This window comes from Coturnix japonica, chromosome 2, assembly GCF_054131305.1.
Source record: "Coturnix japonica strain WE chromosome 2, WE-NBRP24, whole genome shotgun sequence".
NCBI classification, from domain to species: domain Eukaryota; kingdom Metazoa; phylum Chordata; class Aves; order Galliformes; family Phasianidae; genus Coturnix; species Coturnix japonica.
This window is the reverse complement of record NC_140664.1, coordinates 55,044,940-55,060,266: the sequence shown is the minus strand read 5'-3', so window position 1 is coordinate 55,060,266 and position 15,327 is coordinate 55,044,940. Positions and strand designations below refer to the sequence as shown.

Sequence of the window (15,327 nt, the reverse complement as noted above, 5' to 3'; positions counted from 1 at the left end):
GCTGGACTAGGTGATCCTGTAGGTCCTTTCCAACCTTATGACTCTATGTAAAAGCTGATTTTACATAGACAGTCCAGGGAAGCCGCGGGTTCCAGGCCGGGCCCGCACGGCCTTAGGAAGCACCGGCTTCTTGTCGCCATGGTGCTTCCCCGCTTGGCGCTGCCTGCTGACATCACCCCCGCCCCGCTCGCCCCGCCCCAGGAAGCGGAAGGAGAGTCGCGCTGTCGGAGCTGGGGCGGCCGTGATGGCGGCGCCTCACGGGATGGGGCTGCCCGACCCCTCCTTCCTGTGGAACGTCTTCCAGAGGTGAGGCCGCGGGGGCTCGGGGCTGCCCGCACAGCTGGCACGGGGAGCGATCGGGCCTTGGGAGGAGGCTGGATGCCTCTAATGGGCCCCGGGCATCGGCCGAGCTCTGCGGCTGTGTCCCCGCAGCGGGAATCTAAGGGAGAGCTGCAAGGAGCGCTTGGGGAGGCGGGGTAGGGCAAGGAGGTGACCTGAAGGCGTCTGCCAAATGGGAATCGGGGAGGTGCCCCATCCCTGGAGGTGCTCAAGGCCAGGTTGGATGGGGCCCTGGGCAGCTGAGCTGCTGGGGACAGCCCTGCACATGGCACAGGGTGGGGATGGGTGGGCTCTGAGGGCCCTTCCAACACAAACCGTGCGAGGTTTGGATCAGCAATGAGTAACAGTAACTGCCTGGCAGAACACAGCAGTGACTCAGAGAGGTGACATTTGTCCACCACCCTTGTGTAAAAGCACTTTATCTGGGAACTTGACGGAAGTATGTGTGGGGATTGCTTATTGATATGGATAAGGCTGCTACAGTTGGTGTAGTTCAGATAGTTTCCAAAGAAGCTTTCAGCCATAAGCATCGAGGAGCTTTAGAGAAATCTGGCAGGCACAGAATGAAAGTCCTTCAGCGGGTAAATAACTGGCTGAAAGGGAAATTCTGTCACACTGATTGATGCAGCAGTTCTGGGATCTTCATTCAATATGTTCAAGAGCATCTGTGGGAACAGAGGGTGAATGATCAGCTGAAGCACGAGCTTCAGCTTCTGGTTACATGGACTTAATGTTTGGACTTTTATAAGGCATCTGTTCCTTTTTCTACTAACAAAGCACAAACGTGCACTCCAGGTGTCATGGCGGATTCCTGCAGTGTGAAGGCTTGGCAGGAGCACCTTGCTGTACTGAGTGACCGGGCTGTGTCACCTTCACGGTTGGATCCTGATTGCTGTATCACGGGTAGATGAATTCCAGAGTAGATACCCGATGGCTGTGAGGAGGATTCATGTCGTTTTGTATATCAAATGAATGTGCTCCGTGCTGACTGATGGTCAGGAGCAAGATAAGCAGGTTGTAATTCTGCTAGGATTACATGGCAGGGTTTGGTAGCGGGGCCTGGGGTGGCTCTGTGAGCAAAGCCCTGTGCTGCCCCACGCCCGTGACTGATTTATTTGGTAGGGACGGAAATGCTGAGGGTTGTAGCTAAATTCTGTTCACTTCAGCACCTCAAGGCACGCCACTTCTTCTCCCCTCCTCCAGGGTTGATAAAGACAGGAGTGGAGTGATCTCAGACACGGAGCTTCAGCAGGCACTGTCCAATGGTGAGTCTGTGAAGGGGGAAGGAGGCCCCTTGTGAACTTCGTGCTACATTCCATGCCAGTCTGGCTACTCGACTCTTCTGGTCTTGACGTTTTACTCCTTGCCCACCTCTGCTGCACCTTCCCTTTTGAACCAGAGCAAAGGTCAGATGTTTACAGCCAGCCTTTTTCCTGCATGTAAGAGCCCTTCATTCAGTACAGTGCAGGAAGTGAAGGTGCTAATTTCTTATTTGTAAATGAGGCAATTTGTTCTCCACTTTCTTTTCCTAACCAAGTAGAAAGCTGTACTTCAGACCTCGCTTGACTCGTAACTGGGGCGTGGTCAAATAGCTCTGGGTAGCCAAATGAAAACTGAACGCTTCTTTCCAGTCGTCACATTTTCCTTCCTGCTGGTCATTCGGGATGGTGGAGTTGTTTTTTTTTTCTAGAATACATCCTCTGTGGGTGGTTGTGTGTCACAGTCCAATGTGGGCCAAAAGAACGTAACGTGTTTCTTTCGAGAACACTAAGCAAGTATTCACTGCTCTCACTGTATATTGAAGCTCAATGCGTTCTTGAAGATCAGCTTTTCAACGTGCCAAATTTATGGCTGTAGTAGTACATGTATCTGGGAAGGATGGGAGACCACACAACAGAGTTGTTTGCACAGTAAAATACTGTGCTGCCTTCTTGCCTTTTGTTTCTTTTTTCTCTCCTGTGCTGACATGCTGAGGTATTTGTTGTGTCAGGGGAGGAGGAGGTAGGCTGCTGCTGGCTACCTGCAAGCTGAAATCAGTACAGTTCTTCAGCACCAGAGTTGCTGTGGTTTCTCTGTATGGAATCTGTATTAGTCTGTTGTCATGTCTTTCTTTGACATGAAATAATATAACTCTGCTCTTTAGAACTCTGGAGTGATTCCAACCCAGTAAAAACTGGCCCAAAGTGAGGAGCCTTTCCACATTCAGTAGCAGCTGCTGACAGAAGCCCAAAGCTCCTCTACACACGGCTGTGCTCAGGCCTGCCCAAGCACTAACATTTCTTGGCCTGAAAACACACTCATTTAAACAATGCTTTCAATTCAGCATGGGGAGGGGATTTATACAAAACTCAGCTTGAAATCGCATTGTGTGCCTCTTGTGATGTTAAGAACCTGTTCTTTTCAGTGTCCTGGAGTAACCCATCTGTAGAATAGGGAGCAGTCAGATTTTTAGTTTTATTAATGAGAAATGGGCAAAAGACTCCTGACAACCATTCTTGGTTCTTCTAAGGCTTTGGTTCTCGGCTGGATTTTAGTTTATGTTTTGGGGTGTTTTTTTATGCAGACTGAAAAATGTTGGGTTTCTGTGCAACATTATTAGAGCATTGGTCAGAAGTCATCAAGACCACAGTTACTTCAAAGCAGCTTTGTTAAATGAGGAGTAGCTTGCTTAGCTCTGAATTCACTGTTTCTAGTTCTTATGGCTCTTTGCTTGCTGTTCAGTTGCCTGTTTTGAATGTTGCCTCAAGGAACTGAGTAATTCTTTCTGTTTCAGGCACATGGACTCCATTCAATCCAGCAACAGTCAGGTCAATTCTCGGTGAGTACGACTGCGTGCTGTCAAGTAGGCAAAGACCCTGCTGGTTTTTCAGCTCCGGTATGAGAAAGCAGTCACTGCGGAATCAAATATGTACAGTTATCACAATACGTGTACAAGGTGTTTTTCTACTGTAAAGTTGAATACATATTTAAAGGTCTGGTGAACCAATCTGGTCATAGTGTTAGTGAGCTGGTCTGTGACTGTAAAGATGCCGTGGTTTTCTAAGTCTTGTTGTTTTTTTCTCAGTAGTTGGAAGATATCAACTGAAGTATTGACCCTTTTGAACTGTAAATGAATGCCCTGTGTTTAAAACTTGCTCAGCAGCAGTCAGCATTCCATCCCCGTGCAATGTGCTACCTCTCCATAAAGGGGATGGGATCTGTAAGCCAAAAGCTGATCAATGTTCCAATGCTTCTGGCAGTCCGTAGACATTGTAGGCTTTCTCACAAGTCCTTAGAGAAGAGCAAACCTCGTTTTCTCATTCTGTCACTGGGTTATCCATCAAACCCTTTGAAACTGGAAATGAAAAACCAGGAAAAATAAATATTGTGTGACTCACTCTGATTTTCTTGCTCAATTCTTTCCTCCTTTGGCGGACGACTTAAATATCACTTGTATTTTAGTAATTCCTCGCCTGTTGTCAGTACTCCCTAAAGCATCTCACTTCTGTCTTAAAGCACCAGCACATCTTCCCGAAGACCTGGCAGAGCTGAGATTTTTATATGGCTTTCTTGTTTTTATTTCAGGCATGTTTGACAGAGAAAACAAAGGCGGTGTGAATTTCAATGAATTCACGGGAGTCTGGAAGTACATCACAGATTGGCAGAACGTCTTCCGAACGTATGACAGGGACAATTCTGGAATGATTGACAAAAGTGAACTAAAGCAAGCACTAACAGGTTTTGGTAATTCATTCGTAATTACAGTTTTTACGATACCACATTATGTGACCTCAGTATTGTCAGGGCTGCTGCTGGGACGCACGGCTAGAAATAGAAATGAGACAAGCGAAAGGCAGTAGGATGAGGAACCTCTTAGAGGCGCTCTGCCCTGGTTGCAGCCCTGTTGCAACTGTTGGCTTGCTTTTTAGAAGTATTTCCCCGTATGGAGGAAATGAAAGCGCACTTGCTGGTACGTGTGTGTGAACTGCTTTTTCCATTCTGCTAGTAAACCAATTGTCACTTCAGTCCATAACATGTACTGTGTGTAACTGTTGTTATTGACCATGGTTTCTATTGCATGCCTTCTGTCTGTACACCTGTGTTGTTCAGTAGATGTACTTAGCAGGAAAAAACAAAGCTCTCGTAACTTGTGTTTTCTGCTTCTGTTGCCCATGCCCGCCAAACCACCTAGCAGAAAGTCTGTAGTAATTGAATCATCCTAAAGGATTTCTCTTGTCCAAGGTTACCGGCTGTCTGATCAGTTCTACGATACCCTTATTCGGAAGTTTGACAGACAAGGAAAAGGCCAAGTTGCTTTTGATGACTTTATTCAGTGCTGTGTTGTTTTACAGGTAAGAAAGGAGATGTACTTTTAATGTCAATTGAAAAAAAAAACAACACCTGTCTTTTCTCAAACTTTTATGGTTCTCACTTTATAATACTGAAACTAGAACGTGCTTGTGAATAATCATCCACTTGAATAAAGCGTACAGGAGATGACAGAAACATCTCCAAGTGTACATCTTCACTTGTTATCCACTTGCATCCCATACAGATAAATCTTTAAGCTCCTTTTGACCTCTTAAGTATTTTTAATGGGATGATAAAAAGAAAAATATCCTCAGGAAAACATTCAGTGCTCTTTTCATTAGCTCTGATATACAGTCTCTTTGGATCTAGGATGCATTCAAGCTGGAGCGTGTTATGTCCCATGTTGCCCTCTTGAGCATACTCCAATCTGCAATCTAAGTTGTGAGGATTTCCTATCTCTGCCTAAGGCTCTGATTTACAACATTTTGGACTAACAGCTGAATTATTTGATCTTTTGTCTCTGCTGTTCCTGCAGGGGCAGTGGTAGTAAAAGACATTCTAAACAAAATGAAACAAAAGCCAAACCAAACAGCAACAGAAAACCAACCCACCCTTTCAGTTATAGGAATGTTTATGGGGAGCAAGAGAGAAGGGAGAGAAAGAGACTATCCCTCTGCACGTATACTCTTCTGTTTAGAAATAAATCACCCAATGGTTTCTCTAAGAGTCTGTAGCCTTCATGAAACGTAGACAAGACTTTGAGGGAAAGTTGGGAAAGTTCAGCAATGGGCAAGCTCCATTTTAGTATGCTGGAAGATGAATTTTTCCTTTTTTTTTCCTTAGTACAACTAGTGTTTCCATGGCACCTTAGCTATCTTCCACCTTGCAATAATAAAGAAATAAGGCTCTGGGGTTGGACTTAAACACTATCTCCAGAGGTCCCCTCCAGCCCCTACAACTCTGCTTCTGTGTAACTGGTATCCTCATCATCTGCCTTAAGCGCTTTGTTCTTCTTTAGTTTTATGTTTACAGCCTTATGTCACATGCTGCCACTGAAGCACGTACTGCTTTTATATTCACTTGCAGTATGAACCAATTTTGATTTGCTATGAGCTTAAATTCTAGTGAAGAGGGCTTTGCTGTTGCTCATCATTCATGTGCTGTCAGTGAAACCACAGCAGTAGCTGTTCTGCTCCACTGCCAGCGCTGCCCGTCCGCTGGGGGATTGCTGAGAGACAACCAAGGTATTAGTGATGCATTGAGCAGACTGGGCTAGAAGACAAATAGTACTCTTTGGATCCTGCCTACAGCTGACTCTCAAAGGTATCCAGAGTTTCACTTTGTTCCCACCTCCTGAAGAGCCAGATATAAAGAGCGCTCTGGCTTATAAACAAGTGCTTAGGATAGGCTTAGGTGTGTCCTGAGATAGATAGGTAACAAAATCAGATCCAAGCATGAGACACAGCAAAAAGCTCCCTCTGTGTGCCTGGCCCTGTGTTGTGTCTAGAGGGCACAAAGAAGCAGCATTCATACATGGAAGTGTGGCAGTCCGATCTTCCCCTGTGTACAAAAATGTTTCTTCTTTCTCTACATTTTTAGAGGCTGACTGATGTATTCCGACGGTACGATACTGATCAGGATGGCTGGATTCAGGTGTCCTACGAGCAGTACCTCTGCATGGTCTTCAGCATTGTATGATATCGACACCTGGGAATCCCGCACTGGCATTACACAGACTGGAGCTGCCAAATCATCATGTACTGAATAAGGTTATCGATGTATTGTAACGGATATAATTTCGCAGTGGTAAATTTTGTATGTACATCAGTCATTGCTTTCAGAATCAATGTTTGTTTTTGTGTTCTACAACTCTAAGATCAGCCATATCGTGCTTACTGTAGCACAGAAAGCACAGAGTCTAGATGTAACTAGATGGTGCCGTGTCAAACCTAACTTAACTTTCTTCCACATATCCTGCATGGGGACAGAGGACACTTTAGAAACGCCAAATTCAATTAACGCTTGTTAGTTTGTAAGAGGAAAACCTCAGAAGTTGCACAACATGTTTTGCATGTGCCTTACTTTTCTAAGAGTCTGATGTATTAATTTTTAATACAGAACTTAAAATTAAGTAAAAATGTGAGACCAACACATACGGTCTGTGTTTGTGCAGTTTGTTGTAGGCTGGTGGCCGTGTTCCCATGTTGCAGTTCTTGGGTTTGTTTTTTACAGTGCAGGGTCTATTTAACAAGGCTGGCCTTTTCTTCTCTGCTTTCTGTCTTTACTTTCTAGCTTCCTCTCTCTTTCAGGGTATCCTTAGGCCATTTGCAAAGGTAACGTCTTCCCACTGACTTCCACCACTGCATCTTCTTCAGTTGATTCCCTACAACCTTTTATATCCCCTGGGTATTATAGAGTATGGTTCCCTCTTAATGCAAATAATCCTTTTTGGGTTCAGAATAATCCATTCTGAAGCGTCCTTGATGGTCAAGCATTCTCAAAACCTTGCTTTCAATCTCATCATTTAAAATGGAAAACAAGCAAAGATCTATATAAAGCACTTACTTAAGGTTCCCTTTTACACGGTCATTTTCAAGAAGCAACTTGGAGGAAGTGAAATTTAACAAGCTCCCTGGGATTACCCTAAAAGAAAACTTCCTCTACCCAAAGCTGTTGTTCTTCAAGATGTATTTACAAAGTTACGGTATCTGACTGCTGTAGAACTTTAGGAGCTGTGCTGGTGCAGAAAATTCACCAGTGACCAGCTGGAACGGCTCACCTCAGGAGAAGAGCTGCTGAAGGTGGAAAAGCAAGTAACCTGGCTGGGAAGTACACAAGTTACCCCCTCAAAGCATGTTTGATCCTGGATTTTTATCACTGGTGTTTTAAGGAAAAGTACAATTGGTTCAAAAGGCTCTGGTACAGCCTCAGAAATGCTGCCTTGTGCCAAAGGGCGTGGTGTAACTGCACTGCTGCTGATGGACAGCAAACATTTACAGTGCGGTCTGCAGCCCATCAATGCCTACCTTGTAAAGCTTGCTTCCTAAAGAAGGCCCAGTGCCCAGGGAAACAGGAACATACACACAGCACTCATTCTGTTCCAGTGCTCTACTACATGGGAGCAAGACAGGGCACAGAGGTTTCTTGGGAGCGAGCAGCCAGAAGCTGACACAAGGAAATTAGCCAGCACAGGGAAACAGAAACAGGAGGAGGTCTTCTCTTATATAACACTATTGGAGAAGTGACTGAAAGGATGACACAACTTCCCTCCCCCTGGGACACCCCTCATCCTGTGCAACAGGCAGGAACCAGAAACTCTTCCCCAGATTGAAAAATAAGGGAATGTGGAAGAAGAAAGAGCATCTTCTTGGGGAAGACATCATTCAGCCACTGTGTGCCGCTGGGATATACAGTGCGTGCAGTAAAATCCCACAAGGAGTCCAAAGTAGAAAAAAATAAACCAACTATGGAGACCTCAGCTGAAAACACCTTAACTTTGATTCAGTTTTTCTGCGTTTCCAGAAACTTACTTACTTGCACTACACTTCCTGGAGGAAAGGAGGCAGTGAAGAAAAAGGAAAGCAGATGTATTCTGCTGCACAGCTCAAACAAGAATAGGAGAATTTTAGAGAATCAAGTGTATATGCCCTATCATTGACTGCTTTGTTGCTTTTGTGTTACAAATCTATGTAACAAGTCCCAAAAAGTTATTTTTCATGAATGCAAAAAGATATTAGCATAGCTTATGAAGACTAACCTGAGTTCAGCACAAGTATTTAATGTGCAGAGACAAAAATACTCCAGCTGTGGTTAAAATGAAAGACGACGGCTCATAACAGAGCAGTGAAAAGCAGAACAGAGTACTGGGAGTAAACTGTCTCACGCTAGTCATTTTCTTTAGCCCCACTTTAGCTATATATGATCATATACAGCAGACATCTAAAGGTAAGCACTAGTGAGCTTACAGCTCAGAAGTGCAGAGAAGAAATGTAAGTACGGACCACTGGTAAACACGGTAAACTGGTGCCCATTTCTGTTAAGATTATTTAGTTTCCCCTGTTATTTTATCTAATTGCTGTATGGGTTCTACTATTTCTTGATATGCTTTTGTCAGCACAAAGAATGAAGGATTTTCCATTTTAGTATGGATCCATTTATCAATTGAATTTTTAGTCAGCTCACAACAGTTTCATTCTCAACAGGACATAAAAGTGCAGATGTTGTACATCTCTGTTCTGCAAAAATAAAATGAAATAACTCCACGCTCTCCTCTCCTTCCACTGAACAGAGATGTAGTGTATCTACTTCTCCAAACATCCCAACTAGAAAGCCTTAAGTTAACTGAACTGACCTGAACTCTGTGTGAAGAGCAGCAGCACATCTGGATTTTCAAACCCCAGATCAGTATTTTCAGTGAGCTTTTTCTTCCCCCCACAATTAACATAAAAACAAACTTTTCTTTTTTTCTGAGTGGGGGAAGGACGTTAAAAGGGTGCCCAGCTTTTTGCCGACAGAATAACATTAACATCCTCCTCCAAAAAATAACACCATATTTTTCTGCAATACACTAAGATGTAACAAATACATTAAAAAAGCCTAAAGGAAAAAAAAAAATAATATTCACCTCCATTATGTGCAAGTTTGTGTTCCAGCTACATTTAATATGTTAAAAAGGTGACACTCTACCTCCCTTTCCCCTTCCAGAAACATACTCTTAAATGCAGTCTCTTTCCTGAGATCCAAGATACGGAGATTCTTGGCTCTGTTCATCTGCTTCCAGTTCAGCTGTTGTCGCTCCTTCATCTTTTCCTCTTGTTCCTATTAGCACACTGGCTGGTGTCTGAATATTTAATTCTAGAAAGGGGAGATGATTTAAAAAAAAAAAAAAAAAAAAAAAAAAGTTACTTCTCTTTCATGTTATTTCACATAATACATCAGAGATAGTTTAAATGAAAGCTTTACTGCTATCTCACTTTCCCGGTTCTCATGCATAAGCACGGCTTACATTTGTCCAGACTCACATCCAAAGGCAGCTGTACAACAATACATGCCCGATGGCCTGGAAATATTTTACAATCTATTTCCAAAGCAGAAACTTTTCTAACATAAAGGAGTATTCTTCCAAATGGAAAAAAAAAAAAAAAAAAAAATCAGATAACAAACCAGCATTGTTAACATTTTTGTTATCCCAATGCGTTTGATCCATTTTGCGTACTTTCAACAATTCCACCCAAGTTTGGTTCTGCACATTCCTATATGTATATATTTTACATCTATTCCAATGTATCCCCCCCTCCCCACAGCTGCCTCCCCAGTAGAAAGAGCTCAGGTAGCTAGCATGACAACCCAGAACAAAACTATCAGTCCAAGATACTTTACCTCACTAATCACAGTCTCACAAGTGCTGGGTAAGATGAAGCCAGCTGTCTGAGCACCCCAGTCACCACAGGTATATCCTTTCCTTCCAGTCTGTTCAAAACGTCGGGAGCAGGACCAACAGCATCTTCACCAAACATCTTATCTGAGCTTCTGAATTGCTCACTATCTCTGTATGAGCCACTGCCAGGGAAGGAATAGTGACGTGAACTCCAATCATTTTTGTAGCCTGACTTCTCATGCCTATATTCTTGACACCTCGATTCCCAGTTCCAATTAGACTCCTTGTTCCAGCTAGAGCCCTGCTTCCAGTTAGAGTCCTTCTTCCAGCCACAGCCCTGCTCCCAGTTAGAGTCCTGGTTCCAGCTACAGCCTTGGTTCCAGTTAGAGTCCTGCTTCCAGTTAGAATCCTGCTTCCAGCTACAGCCCTGGCTCCACCTGGAGTTCTGGTTCCACCTGGAGCCACCCCTTCTTGAAAAAGCGGAATTTGTAGAAAATGTACAAGAATTCACAGATCCATCACCCTTGTAAGAGAAACAGCTTTGCGAAGGATAGTTTGTTGAGTATCTTCCAGATGAAGAATATGAAGAATTGGGATAAGGTAATCTCTGATCACTTATACCCCTTGCTTTGCTACGCGTTTGTTGATTCCTCCAACTTGTACCTTCCCTGCCATACGCCATTCTGTTACCAGGGAGCTCGTCTCCTTGCACATCTTTGGACACACGCTCTGCTAAGTACTCATTCACCGAACCTGTCGCATAAGAAGAGGCCCCGGGGGCTGGACTGCTGTTCGAAGCAGACTGGTTGAACTGCTTCAGCCATTCACTGATACCACCAGCAGAACTTCCAGTCTGGAGAGCAAGAGAGTCCCTGAGTGCTGACATCACTGCAGAGTCAGCAGGTCTTAGTCCATAGGAAGATGATCCATCATCAGCTTGGTAACTGTGTGAGTTGTCAGGAGTAAAAGAATTATCTGCAGCACACTGTTCTTGCTGAGAGAAAAAACCTTGATTCCAGTTAAAATTTCCTAAATAAAGAAATAAATACGTAAGGTAAGGCACCTGAGGTTAATTAAATATTAAAATACCAACCAAAAAGACAACTACTCTGAGGTTCCATAAAGTGCTTTTTTCCTGTTTCCACATTGCCCACCTTTGTACCTTACCTGAGCCCTTCCACCTTTCCACCCAAAAACCTTGATGCTAAATAGGGTACACAGAGTTTTCAGTGCCACTTCCTTCTGAACTGTTTTCTCACTGAACCACATGGCATTGATTGAACGTAACCAGAATAGTTTGGGTGGCTTTCTTGTTTTATTTTTCTTCTAATTCATTAAATACAGCAGGGACAATTGTTTGCAAAGTAAGTTGAATTCATTATAAGCCCCTTTTTGTCTGACTATTTACTAGGTTAGAAAACATCAGCTTTTGTGCTACAAAGCTGAACAAAGAATAAATGAAGGGAAATAACCGACTCAGTCCAACTAATTACCTAATAAGTAATCTGAATTCAACCATATTTTGCTTTACTGTCAAAGCATGATAAAAATCAACCAGTGGAATTATCATACGAAGGCCTCTCAGGTAAGCTGTATCTAGGAGAGATCAAAGAGATTGGGAAACATTAACTTTGTGTAAGAATAATAACACATAATGAGCCAGCGTGTCTCAATGCTTTTGACTTTAGCACACGTGCTCTTCAGCCACTGTGGGTATGAAATAAAATGGGTTAGCTTAAATCACATCATTTCCTCCCACTGTTTGTTTTCTTTTTAAATATATCAGTTCTGCAGTTAAGAGAAAAACAAAGATTTACAAAAGTAAAAGTCTCTCTATCCTCTAAAAACACAGTCAAGTAAGAATTTGCCAAAGATCTACTTTTGCAGCTTACCCTGATATCGTTTCTTACTGAATTTCTGTGCACCCCAAGATTTGTGGGAAATAGAGGGGGGCAACTCATCATCAAATAGTTAGAAGGCCAGTAGCCAAAAGAAACAAGCTGGAAATCTCTTTCATTGCATCCCCTAGCAGTATCAGCAGAGGTATTCATTGTAGGAATGGGAAATACCTCCTTGAAGATACCGTGACATGCCAGCCTTCACACTGAGCTAGGCAGATGCTATTGCTTGGATTTCCAGCAACGTCTAATTTCTGTAATATTATGCAGAGAGACAGAGCATTCCCAGACAGACAGGGCTGAAGTCATGAAGGCTTCAGAAAATGATAGCCTGAACTGACTAAGAGGGCAAAGACACACAGCACTCTAGTAAAAAAGCACTATGGCAGACATACAGACAAGTAGAACAAAGAGCCTGCATTACCTCTGTATTTTCCATATGGCTTGTATGGTTTCGTGAAGTTTTTTCTTGCAGCAAATCCACCTCGAGACATGGGCATCAATGGCCTCAGTCTGTTCGTATAATTCACCTAGATTAAGCAAAAGTCCAGAATGTCTGTTTTTAAACTGAAATCCTCAGCATTAAAAAAAAAATAAAAAATCAAAACAATTTCCTCATAGAAAGTTGGCAGAGTACAGTTTTAGGTGGCAGTGAACTCCATATGAAGGATGCTTTGCTCTGCTGGTCTCAGTTACCACATTGAACTACAATTAGAAAACAGGAACAGCAAGAATATTTTTCCTGTAAGAATCAACTTCTAACTGCCCATCCCCTATCAGGAAACTGGAAATGGTAACCTTCCCTATCAGGAAACTGGAAATGGTAACCTTCAAGCTGATGTAACCCAGTCAGAATTCTGTATAAGCAGACTCCTGACCTGCTGTTTTTTTTAGTGAGCAGCAAATGCACGACAATTTGAAAGTGTAGCTCTCCAAAAGGTAGTGACATATGTTGGAGAAGAAAGCATAAAGAGAGTTACAATCACTCAGCTGATATGGAGCATATTGCTAGTACTGAAGAATCCATTCTGAAATCTCTTTCAGAAAAACACATGCTAAATTTCATGGATCAGAAGCTGCTAGAGGTGGTTAGTCATTTTTGTACAGATTCTGGTCCACCTTCACACTCTTTTTAATGTGCGTATTCAGTTTTCATGCAAAGAAGCTGTGAAGGTTTTTAAGGGTGCCCAAAAAAGGCAGAACATCTCACTTGCCTTCATGTTAAGAGATTAAAGATCTCAACTGGGAGCAGAGTAAAACATTTACCCAAATGCTCATGAAAGAGTGACGCATTTGGGTAACCGATAAATGCTTGATTAATCACAGAAGAAAAGCTATCAAGCAAGGGACCAAATGTAAAGTAAGGATGACAACCAGACATCGTGATGGAAAACGGAGCACAAATCAAGGCAGGAAACGCACCAAAATGGAAAGAAAACAGATGGAACAGGATGAAGAACTAAGAGAAACGTGCAAAGCAATTAATGAATTTGATACTTCAAAATAGTAAAATTATTTAAATAGAATTAAATGGGGAGGCCTATGTCTGAACTGTGACAGTTTGGCAGGGTGTTAACATAATTAGTTCAACCACTTCTTGCATCCCACTGGTAACATCACTACAACTCTGGTGAAGATGAAGTCACTTACTGCTGCTTTCTTTTCACAAAAGGACTTTAAAGCTTCCGTGAGTTCCTGTGTAACACGAACAACACGTGTTGCTTCTGAGTCTGAGGTGATGTGAAAAGTCTCCTGTTGAGAAACACAGCAAGAATTACTAGCTCGTTGGGACACCTAAGTGTCATATACACGGATAGATCAATTATACTTTCATTTTGGTATAACCAAGGTTAGCCTACTCACTTACACATAAGAAATATAGAATACACATGTAAATATATACACAGAAACATATTTGAAAATATATAAATGTAAATATAGTTATATCCTGCTAAGAGGCAAAACATAACCCTTGATGTCTGCAGCAATCCCATACTGACAATAATGAACACTCTGTTGCAGAACTAAGGGTTAAATTTATGCTTTTTGTCAAAAACTCAATAAAAAGTAAGCTTCAGTAACTTTATCAAATGCCTCTGGTTCTGTCATTTTGCTAACAGAAAGAAGAAAGTTTCTACCATCATCGCAATTATTTCATGTACGTACCAAGAACTCTAAAGCTTTCTGTTTCCAAAAAGGGTCATTCTGTGGATTGGGGAAGAAGAATTAAAAGAATGAACACACACTTTGTAACATCTTCCTGTACAAAACAAGACTGTTTAATCTTTTATCCAACAACAAAAGTCAACACACATGAAAGACAGTATTTTTATATTACAGCTGTAGCATCAGACTCCAAATAGCACAGAGCTCCTCAGGCCAGATACAGAGATCATTTAGGATTTCACTTTTGATATAGGAAGAAAAGGATGATAAATCTTTGTATTTATTTTAAGATTTAAACCAAGCCTCCAGAATAGAACATCTCTAATCTAAAGAGGGGCAAGACAGAGGAAACTGCAGTATAACTTAGGATGCTTGGCCTGCAGACACAGGCCAGAATCACAGTGATTCTGAACAGAAATCATGTGAACTGAATGGGTCGATATCCTGGTGTACGGTATTAATTTCTCTTGTGGTGTGATGAACGTAAAACTTGGGTCACTAAGTCAGTTATTTTGTTTCTGGAATAGTATCAATAAAATGGGAAATGAAGCCCAAAAGCAGAAGTTTTCAGGGGGAAAGAAAAAAAGCAAAACAAGCATAAGGAAACTGCTAGAACTGAAGGCGTCTGCATTACTTCTACATACCTCATGCTTATGATTATCTTCCCACCTTAAAAAGAAAGAGAAATACTAAGACACATCTAAAAGATCACTAAAACGTCAGGTTTACTTTTGATGTCTACAATCAAATATTTCAATTTCCAAATGTATGTAACTTAACAATACAGGATACATCTTTTTATACCTAAACTACTGTATTTTCTTAAAGGTTTTTACTCTGACACTCAAAAAACAACAACGGTTGTACTGATGAACTCACCAAGGTGGTGAGTAAAGTAATGGAAACTTTTTTCCTTCCTACGTGAACATAGGTGCCTTTCCTACAACTTCGGCAATGGCATCCCAAAGAAAGTGGTAATACCCTGTGTAAGGGAAACTCTTGATCACAGCCTGAACCTCTGATTAACCATGTGAGGCAAGTGACAGGTCAGCTGCAGGAGCAAAGGTGAAGGTAATTCAGCTGCGCTACTGGAAGAGGTGGAGCTTGGCTGCACCTCTCCTAGATCCCATTTAAGAGCTGACCACCACTAAGGTCTTTCTAGAGATCACTCCTGTGTGGAGTTTTTGTGGTGAGCCTTGACATCAGCAAGCACCCATCTTGCCTGACGGCCTCAGAGTTGGTGAGTCTTTACCTTAG

At 42.4% G+C, this 15,327-nt stretch overlaps 2 protein-coding genes across 9 annotated transcripts in view; one reads left to right on the top strand and one right to left on the bottom strand.

Moving 5' to 3' along the window:
* The first annotated feature begins 218 nt into the window (after positions 1-218).
* PDCD6 (programmed cell death 6) lies at positions 219-6,782 on the top strand. Of its 3 annotated transcripts, none has more exons than XR_014943450.1 (6): positions 219-306; positions 1,543-1,604; positions 3,113-3,157; positions 3,904-4,288; positions 4,561-4,670; positions 6,229-6,782. XR_014943450.1 is itself a non-coding variant. In XM_015855118.3 (6 exons), exons 1-6 carry the CDS (start codon positions 245-247, stop codon positions 6,325-6,327), a joined length of 531 nt encoding a protein of 176 aa, XP_015710604.1. In that variant the 5' UTR covers positions 219-244; the 3' UTR covers positions 6,328-6,782. The 3 variants fall into 3 exon arrangements, 2 of the variants coding, with proteins under 2 accessions (XP_015710604.1, XP_015710603.1); XM_015855118.3 differs by having other exon boundaries at positions 3,904-4,056; XM_015855117.3 differs by having other exon boundaries at positions 3,904-4,062.
* The window catches only part of LOC107309928 (uncharacterized), a 32,056-nt gene continuing 21,358 nt past the window's right edge, over positions 4,630-15,327 (bottom strand). For all 6 annotated transcript variants that reach the window (XM_015855114.3, XM_085539810.1, XM_085539813.1 and 3 more), the window contains 6 exons: positions 14,715-14,739; positions 14,071-14,109; positions 13,555-13,656; positions 12,329-12,434; positions 10,009-11,035; positions 4,630-9,483 (listed from right to left, as the gene is read on the bottom strand). In XM_015855114.3, coding sequence (XP_015710600.1) covers positions 10,017-11,035; positions 12,329-12,434; positions 13,555-13,656; positions 14,071-14,109; positions 14,715-14,739 — 1,291 coding nt within the window. In that variant the 3' untranslated portion in view covers positions 4,630-9,483; positions 10,009-10,016. The remainder of the gene's footprint in view (positions 9,484-10,008; positions 11,036-12,328; positions 12,435-13,554; positions 13,657-14,070; positions 14,110-14,714; positions 14,740-15,327) is intronic.

Bases quoted from the DNA above. Each gene is read 5' to 3' on its own strand.
- PDCD6 (XM_015855117.3), top strand. From the start codon at position 245: ATGGCGGCGCCTCACGGGATGGGGCTGCCCGACCCCTCCTTCCTGTGG. The intron at 307-1,542 runs GTGAGGCCGCGG...CCCCTCCTCCAG, and splicing joins CTGTGGAACGTCTTCCAGAG to GGTTGATAAAGACAGGAGTG. The intron at 4,063-4,560 runs GTAATTCATTCG...CTCTTGTCCAAG, and splicing joins GCAAGCACTAACAGGTTTTG to GTTACCGGCTGTCTGATCAG.